This window comes from Anser anser (genome assembly GCF_964211835.1).
Source record: "Anser anser genome assembly, chromosome: 19".
NCBI lineage: Eukaryota > Metazoa > Chordata > Aves > Anseriformes > Anatidae > Anser > Anser anser.
In genome coordinates this window covers 7,090,324-7,102,714 of record NC_139740.1, presented here as the reverse complement: position 1 = coordinate 7,102,714, position 12,391 = coordinate 7,090,324, and the positions used below count along the sequence as shown (strand labels likewise).

The following is a 12,391-nucleotide window of genomic DNA, read 5'->3' as shown; positions in this document are numbered from 1 at the left end:
CCAAACAAAAGGAACTCCCTCCCTCCTGTACAGGCTGCTTCAGGAACTGTACGGCCGAGGCACTGCTGCATCACGCGTCCCATCCCGCTACAAGCACTGGGAGTGGAGTGTGCTTGTGTGTGCAGCACCCCGTGCCCCCCTGTACCAAGTGGTGTTGGCTTTTTTCATTTCATTTTCATTTCATTTTTCATTTCATTTTCACTCTGCCTTCAACCCTGCTCCTCCTCTAGGTCCGGCTCAGCACCTGCCGGGCACTGTCCTTGTCCCTGTGGACCATGGTCTCTTCCCCCTGCACCCGTCCCCTTCCAGCCCACCTCGAGCAGTGCCCAGCTGCTGTAGAAACCCTGGTGGGCATTTGGCAAGAAGCAGCACACCTATCATTTTCCAGCATCCTTCCCCAAATTGCTCCAGGTCTGATGAGGGCTGCGGCTGAGGATGCCCAACCAGGCTCCCCTGCTCCAGCCTCCCAAAGGAGCGGGGCTCCTCCTGCCCCCAACCCACCAACATGCTCTGTCCTTGCTGCTTTGTCCTCTCCTCCTGCTGCCCTCGCTCCTCCCCGCTGGCCCGCAGCTCAGCGCTGTTTTCCCACCACGCTCTGGTTACCGCGAGGTCACTGTGATGTCCCTTGGGGCGCCACGGTCCCCTCGGGGCATCACGGTCCCCTTGTCCCTCCTGGGACGGCAGCAGGAGCCGAGGTCACAGTGCGTGCCCTGCCTCTGCCTGCAGTGTGAGATCGAACAGTCCCTCTCCATCTCCATTATCAAGCCCAGCACCACGAGGGCCAGATCCTGCCCGCTCCCTGCAGCCCTGCTGAAGGCAGGAGCCAGCTCAGCCCTGTTCAGCAGGGGCTTTGCTGAAGGACCCGTAAATGTCCCATGGGTCTTTCCCTGGGGCAATCACAGGCTGAAACGATGCCTGTTTTTGTAATACCTGCCCCAAGGTGGCCTGCCAAGCCTGCCTTGAAAAAATATTGTATTTAAACACATCATAGCTGTGGACACAAAAGGCTGTGATGGAAAATGAGTCGCTGCCCTCCTCCCTCCTGGTTTCTCCCTTGTCTTCACAGGGTCCCCCCTGCGCTTTGCTTTCCTTCTGCCAGTGGACATCAGCTAATGTGGAACAAGATATTCATGCAAAAGGCCTTTGGAAATATTCATTGCTCATCTCTTAACAAGATTACCTCTGAAATCCTCCATTGCTCTGAGGGAGATTTAAAACCTTTCAGGCTCTCGGTAACCATAGCAGCACGGATGTGAAAACTAACAGGGGACAACTGATGTGAAAAATCATGTGGGCCGTGCACACACTGTGTGCGGCGCAGCACAAAGGCTGGGGACTGCCTTATCTGCAACAAATTTCTCTGTTTAACTCTGCGTAACCTTTACAGAAACTCACCACAACCAGGGGCAGCCTATTCACTCCTATCACGAGCATCCAGAACACATTTCTTGGCAGGAATGCCTCCGGCTGCTGACAGCCCTGGAATATTGTTGTCTTTCTGCATGCACACAAGGAAGGACTGCTTGCTCTGCCGGTGCAGCTCCCCGATGGCTGTCCCCAGCCACGCAGACCTGTGGGGTCGGCGCACCATGACCTGCATGGTGGCACTAGGGTCACCTTCCCTATGACAATTTGGGAACCCTCCCATGGCCAGAGGAGCAGCTCGGTGTGTCCCATCGTGTCCATCAGCTGTAGCTTCATCTTGGAGGCTGCCGGCAGTAGTGGCGATGGTTCGGAGACAGGACGGGGCATTTGGAGACCGGTGTCCCCCTGGGATCCCCTGCCTGGGGGATGACTTTGGCCCCAGAGCCAGCTGGGAGCTGCTGCAGGACGCGCGTTGCCTCTCCTCCTGAAAAGCCCTGCAGCTGTCTGAGCACAAAGAAGCATGAGCAGAATTCCTTCCTGATTTACATCGTTTTTGGCTTTAAACAGCTTCCAAAGCTGGGGTAACATAGTTTGCTGTGCCCTGCTCCACGCTGCCTTTGGGCCTTCATTGCCACTGGAGTCGGTGGCACGCCAGGCACCGAAATCAGTCACTGCTGCAGCTACAAGCCCTCCCTTCGGTCCTGTGCTCAATGCTGGCGGTCCCCAGGCACTCACTGCGAATCCATCTCTCCTCCCAGTTTTTGGCCAACAGCAGCCCTGTGGCCACACCAGGATGCCTTCTGTATCCTCAGCTCCTTCTAATACCGTGGTGGATGGTGCACTACTGGGTGGTGCCAAACCCCACGGATGCCACGGGTAGTTTTGGACACCCACCACCCATCCCATCAGGCTTTCCTCTTCTCCCTGTGCAGACTGAGTAGGGACCCTGCTAACCCCAGTGAAACCTCCTGGCTCTCCTCGTAATAGGATCAGATAAGGAAAGTGCTTAATACTGCTAAAATACAGTTGCAGTTGGGGAATTAAGAGGCAGGAGTAACTCTTGTGAAAAGGGCTTTTGAAATCAGCAGAACAAACACAGTCAGAACTAAATGATGAAACTGGTAGTTTGCTATCAAAAGAAAAACCAACTGGTAGTTTGCTAGCGAAAGGAAACCAACTGCATGAAAATTACAGAAACTAGTCCACAGCTAGGAAAAAAATACACACACACACAGAATTTTGATAAAGACTTACTTTGTCTTGTCAACAAGCTCCCTCTTTATTTGCACTTTTCATAAATCAGCTGCACGAGTGATGAAAAGTGATGACTCTAGCATGAAGGATAAGAGGTGGCTGCTGAGGAAAAGTGTCCAGATATGGCAACCTGCATGCTCACCAGCAAACCCGCTTCCCAATGTGATGTCTGGCCGCCCAGAGAAGGGAAACATCATGCGCCCTGCTCCTCTGCCTGGTAAATCAACCACCCCTTCCCTCCTGATGCTGTGTGCTCAGCCTGAACCCACAAGCTGAACACTGGTATTTGGTCAGGAGGGTTGTGTGGTTTGAAAATCATTTCCCGGTGCTGAGGGTTCCACCAGCATCGCAGGCCAGCGTCTCGCCCTGCCCTCGGAGGGGCTAGGCATTGCTGAGCTCGCACAGCCTGGCTCTGACCCCATTTTTGCCACGCTGCTGCCCTGGGAACGCGTCCCACTTCCAAAACCTCTCAGCAGCCGGTGTCAGGGACACGGAGCACCTCCGACCGCAGCTGCCCTCTGTTCACTGGGTTTACAGCTTCTGTGCCAGAGCCCGAACCGCCCTGGGTCCTGCGGAGACCTTGGCAGCTCTGGGTCAAAGCCTTGCTGCAGCCCGGGCAGGGTCAGCGGTCCCACCCGCGACTGTCTGTGATTTGCTCTCGGAGATGACAGCGCACCGTTTGCAGGGAGATTTTATTTTCCCCCCAGGCTAAATATTTCATAAAATCACAGAATAACTGACAGCTGAACATGGAGACTATGACGCACGGCTTTCAGGGAGATCTTACTTTCCCCCTCAGGTCAAACATTTCATAGGATCACGGAGCGGTTGGGCACATTCGCATCACGCCGCTCCAAAAACGAGCGCCGGACCCAGACAGGCGTGGGCAAGGCTGCAGATGTCCCCCTGCCATGTCCGCCCATGAGCCACCCAACGGGAGGGCGAGCACGGCTCAGCTCCCCTGCTGAGTACAAGCCCATGCCAAGAAGCACAGGCTGCTCTCTGGGCAGGGCTGGCCAGCTGCAATGCTGCCAGCTCCCCGGCGCTGCCGGCAGCGGCGAGAGATGCAAGCGCAATGTGCAACGCAGCGCGGTGCTCTCCAGGGCTGGAGTGGCTTTCCAGGGCTGAGCGCCGCGGATTGGCCCGGAGCACCCCGCTCTCCTCCCTCCCTGCCCTCCTCCTTCAGCACCCTCAACCCACGGAGATTGGACAGCCGGGTGCCACATGGCAGAGAGGAACCAGGATAAAAGATGAGCAGGTCTGGGGAACGGTAGCGTCTGCAGCAGAACGGCCGGGAAAAGTTTGCAGGGAGGTGGCACCAAACTTCGCCGGCTGCACGGGGCTGCAGGGACGGACAGACAGACAGACACTGGGGCTGCAGCCACCCAGGGACACCCACAGCTTGAGCGCCAGCTGCGGAGCATCCCGTCCCCTGGAAAGCCTCCGCGCCCAGCCATGTCCCTGGTGGTGAAGGAGAAGAACCACGTGCGCCTGGTCTTCTTGGGTGCTGCCGGCGTGGGCAAGACGGCGCTGATCCGCCGCTTCCTGCTGGACACCTTCGAGCCCAAGCACCGGCGCACGGTGGAGGAGCTGCACAGCAAGGAGTACGAGGTGAGCGGCGCCACGGTCACGGTGGAAATCCTGGACACCAGCGGCAGCTACTCCTTCCCGGCCATGAGGAAGCTCTCCATCCAGAACAGCGACGCCTTCGCCCTGGTCTACGCCGTCGACGACGCCGAGTCCTTCGAGAGCGTCAAGAGCCTGCGGGAGGAGATCCTGGAGGTGAAGGAGGACAAGTTTCCCCCCATCGTGGTGGTCGGCAACAAGGCGGAGAGCGGCGGCGAGCGGCAGGTGCCGGCGGAGGATGCGCTGTCGCTGGTGGAGCTGGACTGGAACAGCCGCTTCGTGGAGACCTCGGCCAAGGACAACGAGAACGTGCTGGAGGTCTTCAGGGAGCTGCTGCAGCAAGCCAACCTGCCCAGCCGGCTCAGCCCCGCGCTCTGCAAGAGGAGGGAGACGTTCCCCAAGGAGCACACGCTGCGGCCGCCCATGAACAAGACCAACAGCTGCTCGGTGTGCTGAGCCGGCCGCCCGGGGCTGGCAGGACGGCGGCGGCTGGGAACTCAGGTGGGCTGGGTGGGGAGAGGCGCTGCCTCGGCCAAAAGCGACCCCGCTCCCTCCCACCCCTTCCCTCCTCGTCCCCGCCCAGCCCGCTGGGACCAGAGAGGGTTTGTGGGGCGAAAGGAGGAGACCCTCGGATGGGATGCCGGTCGCTTTGGTTTGGCCAGCGCCGGGAAGGTGCAGGGAGAGGGCGAGTTCCCAAAAAAGCAGAACGCCCACCTGAGAAACCGCTGCGCGAGCCAGCAGGCGGAGGTGAGCCGAGGCAAGGGGGGGGCTCAAAGTGCTGGGGCTGCAGCAGTGCGACAGCGAGCTTGCGGGCAGGCGGGAGGCTCCTCGCCCGCTAGGAAGGGGGCAAGTGACGGGGCTCTGGCTGCTCACATCAAAAAGCAGACGTGGGCATCCATGTGCCATGCTGCACCCTGCCAGTGCCACCCTCCCGGGTCTCCGCCGGGTCCTGCGTCCACCTGGCCCCAGCACTGGCACGTGCCATGTTCTGGGGCAGCTATGTTAACACCGGCACGTCCAGTGTCCAAAGTAGTTTTGGTTTTGTACTTGAGTAGGCGCGTAGAGCAGGCAATATCATGGTCTATGCATCTCTTCAGTTTTCTCTTTTCTATGTCTGTTTTTTTTTTTTAAGTGTACCCAATAAACATGTTGCAAAGTAGAGCTGGAAAACGTGTGGGTTTCTTTCTGCGGTGCCTTTCTGCCGTAGTGCCTGATACAAGTGCTTTGTGCCCAGACCCCTTATCACTGTATTTGTTTTCCCTCCTCCGTGCCCTGCCCTTATCTGGCGTGTCCTGGCACAGCCCCAGCTCCCCTGGCACTGTCGGTGCACTCGGTGGGGTGATTTTCCTGATAACTCAACCACTGCATTTTTTTTTACCAAGCTGTGAGTAACTAAAACAGCTTGTCTCGCGTTCAAGTACAGAAAAAACCAGCAGCCCTTAAAAGACACCTGATCCACCGTAATAAAAACCATAAACACATTAAAAGCGATAACAAAAGGAGCGGGAGAAGAGCACAGAAGGGCAGTATTTACAATACTGCGGCGTGCACCCATTTCCTCTCCCCTTGTACAGCCCACCCTCGCTGTAAGGCGCGTTTAACCTGCTTGGCAGCCACACAAACACCATAAAGATGTCAAAGCCTGGCAGATTGAAGAGCCGCCCAACCTGTCCCGTGCCCACGGGAGCTGGGGTCAGAAACCCATCCCGAAGGCGGTGTGTCCCTGCTCACACCAGCCTGGATCGCTGGGGATCGCACACCGGGATCCTGTGGGTCCTCCCCGAGCAGGGCTGACCCTGACGCAGGAGCTGACCCTCCCCAAGGCCAAACCTCGTGTGTCCCCCCAGGCACTGTCCCCACGGGCACCGCCTCAGTGGCAGGGGCTGCCGGCAGCTCTGGGAGGGTGAAAATCCCCCTGCCCGAGCCTGGCACGGGCTGAGGCCGGGAGAGGCACTGGGAGGGTGGGCAGCCGCAGCGGGACCCCCTGGTGCCAGCTGGGGCCGTGGGGGTCGGGTGCCCCCCCCGTGCACCTACCTCGTGGTGCCGTGGTGCTGTGCGGGGCGGGGAGGCCGGATGGCAGCGAGGCAGCAGTCGTTCCTAGCCCAGAACTGCCAGGGCACACGGCACGGCTTGGGCAGAGGCGATCCCTGGGGAAAAGGGGTCTCCTCCCGGTAGGAAACAGAGCGCAACGAGAGCTCGCTCCTGGCAGCCAGGCCCACCTGGCGGCACGCGGCCCGCGGGGTGCTCCGGCCCTGTGCCACCAGGGCGATGCACGAAGCCCCGGTGCCTTTGGCATCCCGCAGGCAGCGGGCAGAGCCCCCTGTCCCCCCACCCTCTCTCTTCCCCCCCCCAGCCCAAAGCAGCGGGGGCGGGATGCTCAGCAATGAGCAGAGCCATTGGAGCAGCACACCCAATGCCTGGCTGTGTTATACACCCCCACACACCCCCCCAAGGCCTGGGGTGACCCCCCCCCCCCCCCCCGGCACGCTGGGGAAGGGGAGATGGCTGGGAGGGGGCTGCGGCAGGGCAGCTTTGGCTGGGGGCTGCAGTGCCTGGGGGTGCTGCACAGCCACGGGCCTGGCTGCGGGGGTGGTCAGGAGGGATGCCAGCCTCCTGGGGCTCCGCAGGGGGCTCTGGCTTTGCTCCTTAGGGTGTTTGTGGGACCTGGGAGAACCACACGAGTCAGGAAGCACCCTAAGAGCTCCTGGTGCCTGTCCTGCGAGCCCGCCCCTGCCTTCTGCCTGCGCACAGCCATGTGCCAAGAGGTGGCCTGACTGCAAATACACCAAGGGAGTTTAAATCTGAAGGTCCTGTGCCTGGTGGCCTACGCGGGCATACAATCGGGTTCATCCTTTGCTTTAGCAGAAGGATGCAGTTGAGGGCCCTCGCAGGGCAGCTGGGTCACGCAGGGCGGTGTAGAGGCAAGAAGTGAGCTGGCTTTTGCTCCCCAGATCACAGCTACAACATCCAACAACTGGCAGCGGGAAGCTGAGGGCAGGTGATCATCGATGGAGCAGAGCCCAAGCGGTGCACACAGGGGGTGGCGAGGGCTGCCACCACGCCATGGGCACCTGAGTGGAAAGAGGAGCAAGATTTGCCCGCCCGGCCGCTTCCCTGGCCTGCAGGGAGCGAGTAGCCAGGTCGGACGCTTCCTGCTGGGGCTTTGGGGAAGCCCAGCTTGGTGCTGAAGCACTCAGCTGTCCCCAGCACACCTGCGGGGACAGGATTAACCCTGGGCATCTGCAGCCTGGGGGCTTCTCTTTGGGGGCTGAGGGAAGAAGCAAAGGGGCTCTTGCCTCCAGAGCAGCTGCTCAAAGCCCTCCTGTGTGTGAAGATGCAGCATGGGGAAGGGATGATGCCCATCAATGTGGCCTGGGGGAACTGGGACTTGCTGGGGCTGAAGGGTCCTTGGTTCCCTTGACTGTGTGCTGGAGGCTGCTATAACAAGGGATGGGGGATCTGGGGAAAAGCCTCTGTGCCCAGCGAGCCACCCCATCCCAGGCAGTGGCAGTGCTTGTGCTCCCCATCCCACCTCTGGGACTGCAGAGGTCTTGTCACACCATTCCTTGTAATTAATTAGCTGTAGTTTAAGTTTCTTTTTCTCTTTTTTTTTTTTTTTTTTCCACAGGTGGTCTGTTACATCCATGTGTAGGTGGCCCTGAGGAGCCGTTCTGCTTTGACACCATGTTTGTAGCAGGGGACAGCGGGACGAGGACATGTCCCTGCCCCTGCGGGGTGGCAGTGCCTGAGGACAGCAGGACAGGGACACATCCTTGCCCCTGTGGGGTGGCAGTGCCCCAGTTGCTGTCCTTCCACGAGCAGCTCCGAGCACCACAGCCCCTGCGTGCCGGGCATGCAGCACTCACAGCCCAGCCCTGGCTGCTGCTGAGATCCCTGGTGCTGCTTTTCTACACAAAAACCCTTTGCAGCAACTTGACCCCATCCCGTGCAGAACCAAGGGCTGCTCTTCCCATCCCTGAGATGCTGGAAAGATCCCGAGCATCTTCCCATGGCAGCTCTCCCTTCCTCCCCCTCTCCTTTCCCCGCTTGGACTCGCGGCCATAGCAGCCTCCAGCCCCGTCCTTGCTCTCGCCCACGTCCCCCAGGAGCAGAGCGCCGTGTGCTCGCCCTGGTTCTCTTCCACATCATGTGGCACAGCCCATCAAACCGTGGCGAGATGCTCCCACTTAATTTGTGTGCACAAACAATCAGGGGGAATCAAGATGCCGCCCGCGAGAGCTGCACGCCAGTGACAGCGGCGCTGCCCGCGGGGGGAGGCCTCAGCTGCGCCCGGGTGCTGTGCCTAATTGGTGCTGGCTGCTGCAGCTTGCTCGGGGTGTGATTGATGGGGAGCAGTGGCACAAACACTTCAGCCAAGGACACTGAACGAGAAAGCAAAACATTTTAAAAGGGAGAGCGGCACGCACTTGTTGGGGGTATAATTAGCCGTGTTTGTCTTCAGGGCCTTGCGCTGAGCGAGGTGCAGCTCTGGGGAAAACAAGCCGGCAGGCTGAGTGCTCTGCAGAGCCTGACCCCACTGTCCTCGCATCCCATGAGCCAAACCAGGGCGCTCCCAGGGGGTCCTCGGGGCCCTGCTCTGCACGGCCGGGTGGCCACGCGAGAGGTGGCATGGGGGCAGCAGCAGCAGGCCCCAGGGGCAGTGCCCTTCCCTGCTTCCCGGGGGGGAAATACGTCCTGCTGCCTTGGGAGCTCCGAAGAGTCACAGGATCCTAGAATCCTGGAATCATTAGGGTTGGAACAGACCTCCAAGATCATCTGGTCCTACCATCCCCCTACCACCACCATCACCCACCGAACCATGTCCCCAGGCACCACGTCCAACCTTTCCCTGAACACCCCCAGGGACGGTGACTCCACCACCTCCCTGGGCAACCCGTCCCACTGCCTGACTGCTCTTTATGAGGAGAAATGGCTCCTCGTTTCCAGCCTGAACCTCCCCTGGCACAACTTGAGGCCATTCCCTCTAGTCCTACCACTAGTTACCTGTGAGAAGAGGCCGACCCCCAGCTCCCCACACCTTCCTTTCAGGCAGTTGCAGAGAGCAATGCGGCCTCCCCTGAGCCTCCTCTTCCCCAGACCAACCGCCCCCAGTGCCCTCAGCCGCTCCTCACAGCACTTGTGCTCCGGGTCGTGCTCTGTCACGTCGCACCCTCCCGGCAATGACACAAAATCGGCCTGAGATGGCTTCCAAGCAAGGAGCTTGGTCAAATGCGTGGCTCAATGTGAGCCTGTGGGGAGGGCTTGGGGAGGACTTTGGGGAGGATTTGTGAGAGGACTTTGGGGAGGACTTTGGGGGAAGGCTTTGGGGAAGGATTTTTGGGGAGGACAGCCATGCCTCACACACCTCCACAACACGCACTGCGCTGCTCCCGTTCCCCGTAGTGAATTATGCTGAATTATACTGAATTATAGGGGGGGCACAAAGCCAGGGGCTGCCCCAGACCCCACTCTAGGCTCCCAGCCCTGCAACATTGCCACCACCCCGGGGGTCCCGGCCTGGTGCTGGCAGATCCCTCCTGCCCCCCCGGTGCTGCTCAGCGGCTGCAGCCGGGCGGCTCCTTGCTGCTGGGGGGGCTCCCGTGTGTCCCCCCCGGCCGTGCTGGGGGATGGGAGAGGAGCCCCTCTGCTGCTGCCCACAGTCAGCCCTTTGTTCTGCTTTGTTCTGCCCCGACACCGTGACAACCCCACTGGGTTTGTTGCTGGCTGAGGGATGAAGATGTGGGCACATAGACGGGTCCAAAATGAGGGCTAGCGTGGGTTTTGGGCAGCGCCCAGCTTTTTTCCGAGGGGACATTTCAGTGTATGAAGCCATAGGTGTGAGGGAAGACGTGGGCTGCACAGTTGTGAAGGTGCACGGCCGCTCAGCACCAGCATCACCCATCCTGCCACCTCTCGGGGGCCTGGCACCCCGATAACCACACAACCCTCAGCAGCTGCATGCCGCAGGACTTGAAGCATCTGCAAGGCAGCTTCACAGCACTTTGCCTTTTAATGATGACCTCTCAGCCGACAGGAGACAGGCAGAAATTTGCTTGAAGTTTTTTTCAAACCCAGAAGCCTCCATTTAGGAGCCTCAGTGAGCATGTAAACACCTAAACTGCCCTCGTACTTTTTTTTTAAAATGCTCCCAGCCTAACAAAACCAGGCTGCCCAGACAGGCAACAAGGCAAGGCCGGGCTGTGGGAAGCTCCTTGAAGCCAGCCCTGCTCCATCTCCCTGGTGCAGGACCTGCACCACGAGCCGACCACGGCGCACCCCAAGCCCCAGCACTCCTGCGCCCAGCGCCCTCGGGACGGGATGGGACAGGCGGGGGCTGGGGCACAGCCAGCAGCAGGAGAAGCATTTTTAAAAATACTTCAGTCACTTCTCCTGCCAGGTGGAATAGTGCACTTTAAATGCACTGTGTTGACAAGAATCCTAAGAACAATCCCATCTGGAAAATACGCTATTTGGCCTCCCAGCCTTGTTGAAGGTCCAAGTGGAAAAGGAGAATTCTCCAACCACTTCTCACTAGGCTTATTTCAGAAAAGCTTCCCTTTCTTCTCAGCTACAGCTGGAGCCTACGGGGGTAAATCACGAGTGTCTTGGAACCTGGATTCCAAAGCACAGATGGGTGCTGGAACTGTAAGGTGATAAAGATCAACACCTTTACTTGGTGTTATCTACACTAGAGGACAACGCAACCTCTTACCTATGTACTGGGATACCATTATATTTGGATACTTTCTCTTCCTCGTATTCCCAGGGTTTAGGGCTTTGCTCCTGAATCTCCACTAAATCATGAGCAACCAGTGCACTGCAGACTAAATATTAAGCTTTATTTTGTGTCAACACCAATTTTTGTCTCTAATGGTCGGGCTTGAAAGCAGCACCAGGGGCTGTCACGGGCCAGGTGCTGGGCTGGGAGTCACTGGTCCCTGTGTCCCTGAGCACTCGACTTCAGTTCTTGCACAGGTTTTTCAGGAAAGCCCCAGGAAACTATTTTTCAAGGCTGCTGAAGCACTATGAGAGAATAATTCTGAAATTTCTTCCGGGTACAGCAAAAGTTTAAAATGCAGGTGGGGGAGACAGCACCAAAACATGTAGCAGGTAAGCAGAAGAGCGAGAAATAAAGGATGTTAGAATAATGCAATGTGTTTGTCCTGGTTCCAGTTAGGACAGAGTTAAGTAGCTCATAGTAGCTGGTAGGGTGCTATGTTTTGGATTAGGATGAGAAGAGCGCTGATAACATGCTGATGTTTTAATTGTTGCAGAGCAGTGTTTACACCAGGCCAAGGACTTTTCGGCTTCTTGCTCTGTCCTGCCAGCGAGCAGGCTGGGGGTGCAGCAGGAGCTGGGAGGGGACAGACCCAGGACAGCTGACCCAAACTGGCCAAAGGGGTATTCCATACCATCTGACGTCATGCCAAACAATATATAGGGGTGGCTGGCCGGGGTGGGGGGGCCGGCTGCTCGGGAATAGGCTGGGCATCGGTCAGCGGGTGGTGAGCAATTGCATTGTGCATCACTTGTTTTCTTACACATTATTATTGTTAATACTATTACCATTATCACTATTATTATTATTATTGTTATTATTATTTTCCTGTCTTAATAAACCGTCTTTATCTCAACTCACAGGCTTCACTTTCCCGTTTCTCTCCCCCCATCCCAGAGAGGGAGGGGGGAGGGTGAGCGAACGGCTGTGTGGTGTTTAGCTGCCAGCCGGGTTAAACCACAACAGTCTTTTTGGCGCCCAACGTGGGGCCCGAAGGGTTGAGATATCGACAAATCTGACCAGAGTGTGTTAAACTAAAATTGGTATAAGTATTGGACCTGCTTAATAGTTGCTAGTCACGATGTTGATTGCCTTAATCTCCAGTCTGCTGTACCTGTATTCCAAATTGAGTTTTATGGTGCGTTACTTTCTGTATGTGCTCCCTGTTGCACTGTTTATCCTTTCCGGGCCCTGGTTTAAGATTGTTATGGTACTGTGCGGTGTAACAATGGCTTATGAAATGATGAAATATCTGGTCACGACTTTAACCTGGTATTTGTACTCAGCACTGACATCGACTCTATACTTTGGAACCCATATCTCGGAAACTATTAGCAATTACACCTATTGCCTGTTTTCGTTAGGGAG

The 12,391-nt window shown here is 57.7% G+C and overlaps 1 protein-coding gene across 1 annotated transcript; it reads left to right on the top strand.

Annotated features, from left to right (window-relative positions):
• Nucleotides 1-2,396: 2,396 nt before the first annotated feature.
• LOC310883845 (GTP-binding protein Rhes-like) lies at nucleotides 2,397-6,268 on the top strand. The gene has a single exon (XM_083804826.1). It carries the CDS (start codon nucleotides 4,075-4,077, stop codon nucleotides 4,699-4,701), a length of 627 nt encoding a protein of 208 aa, XP_083660952.1. The 5' UTR covers nucleotides 2,397-4,074; the 3' UTR covers nucleotides 4,702-6,268.
• The last annotated feature ends 6,123 nt before the right edge of the window (nucleotides 6,269-12,391 follow it).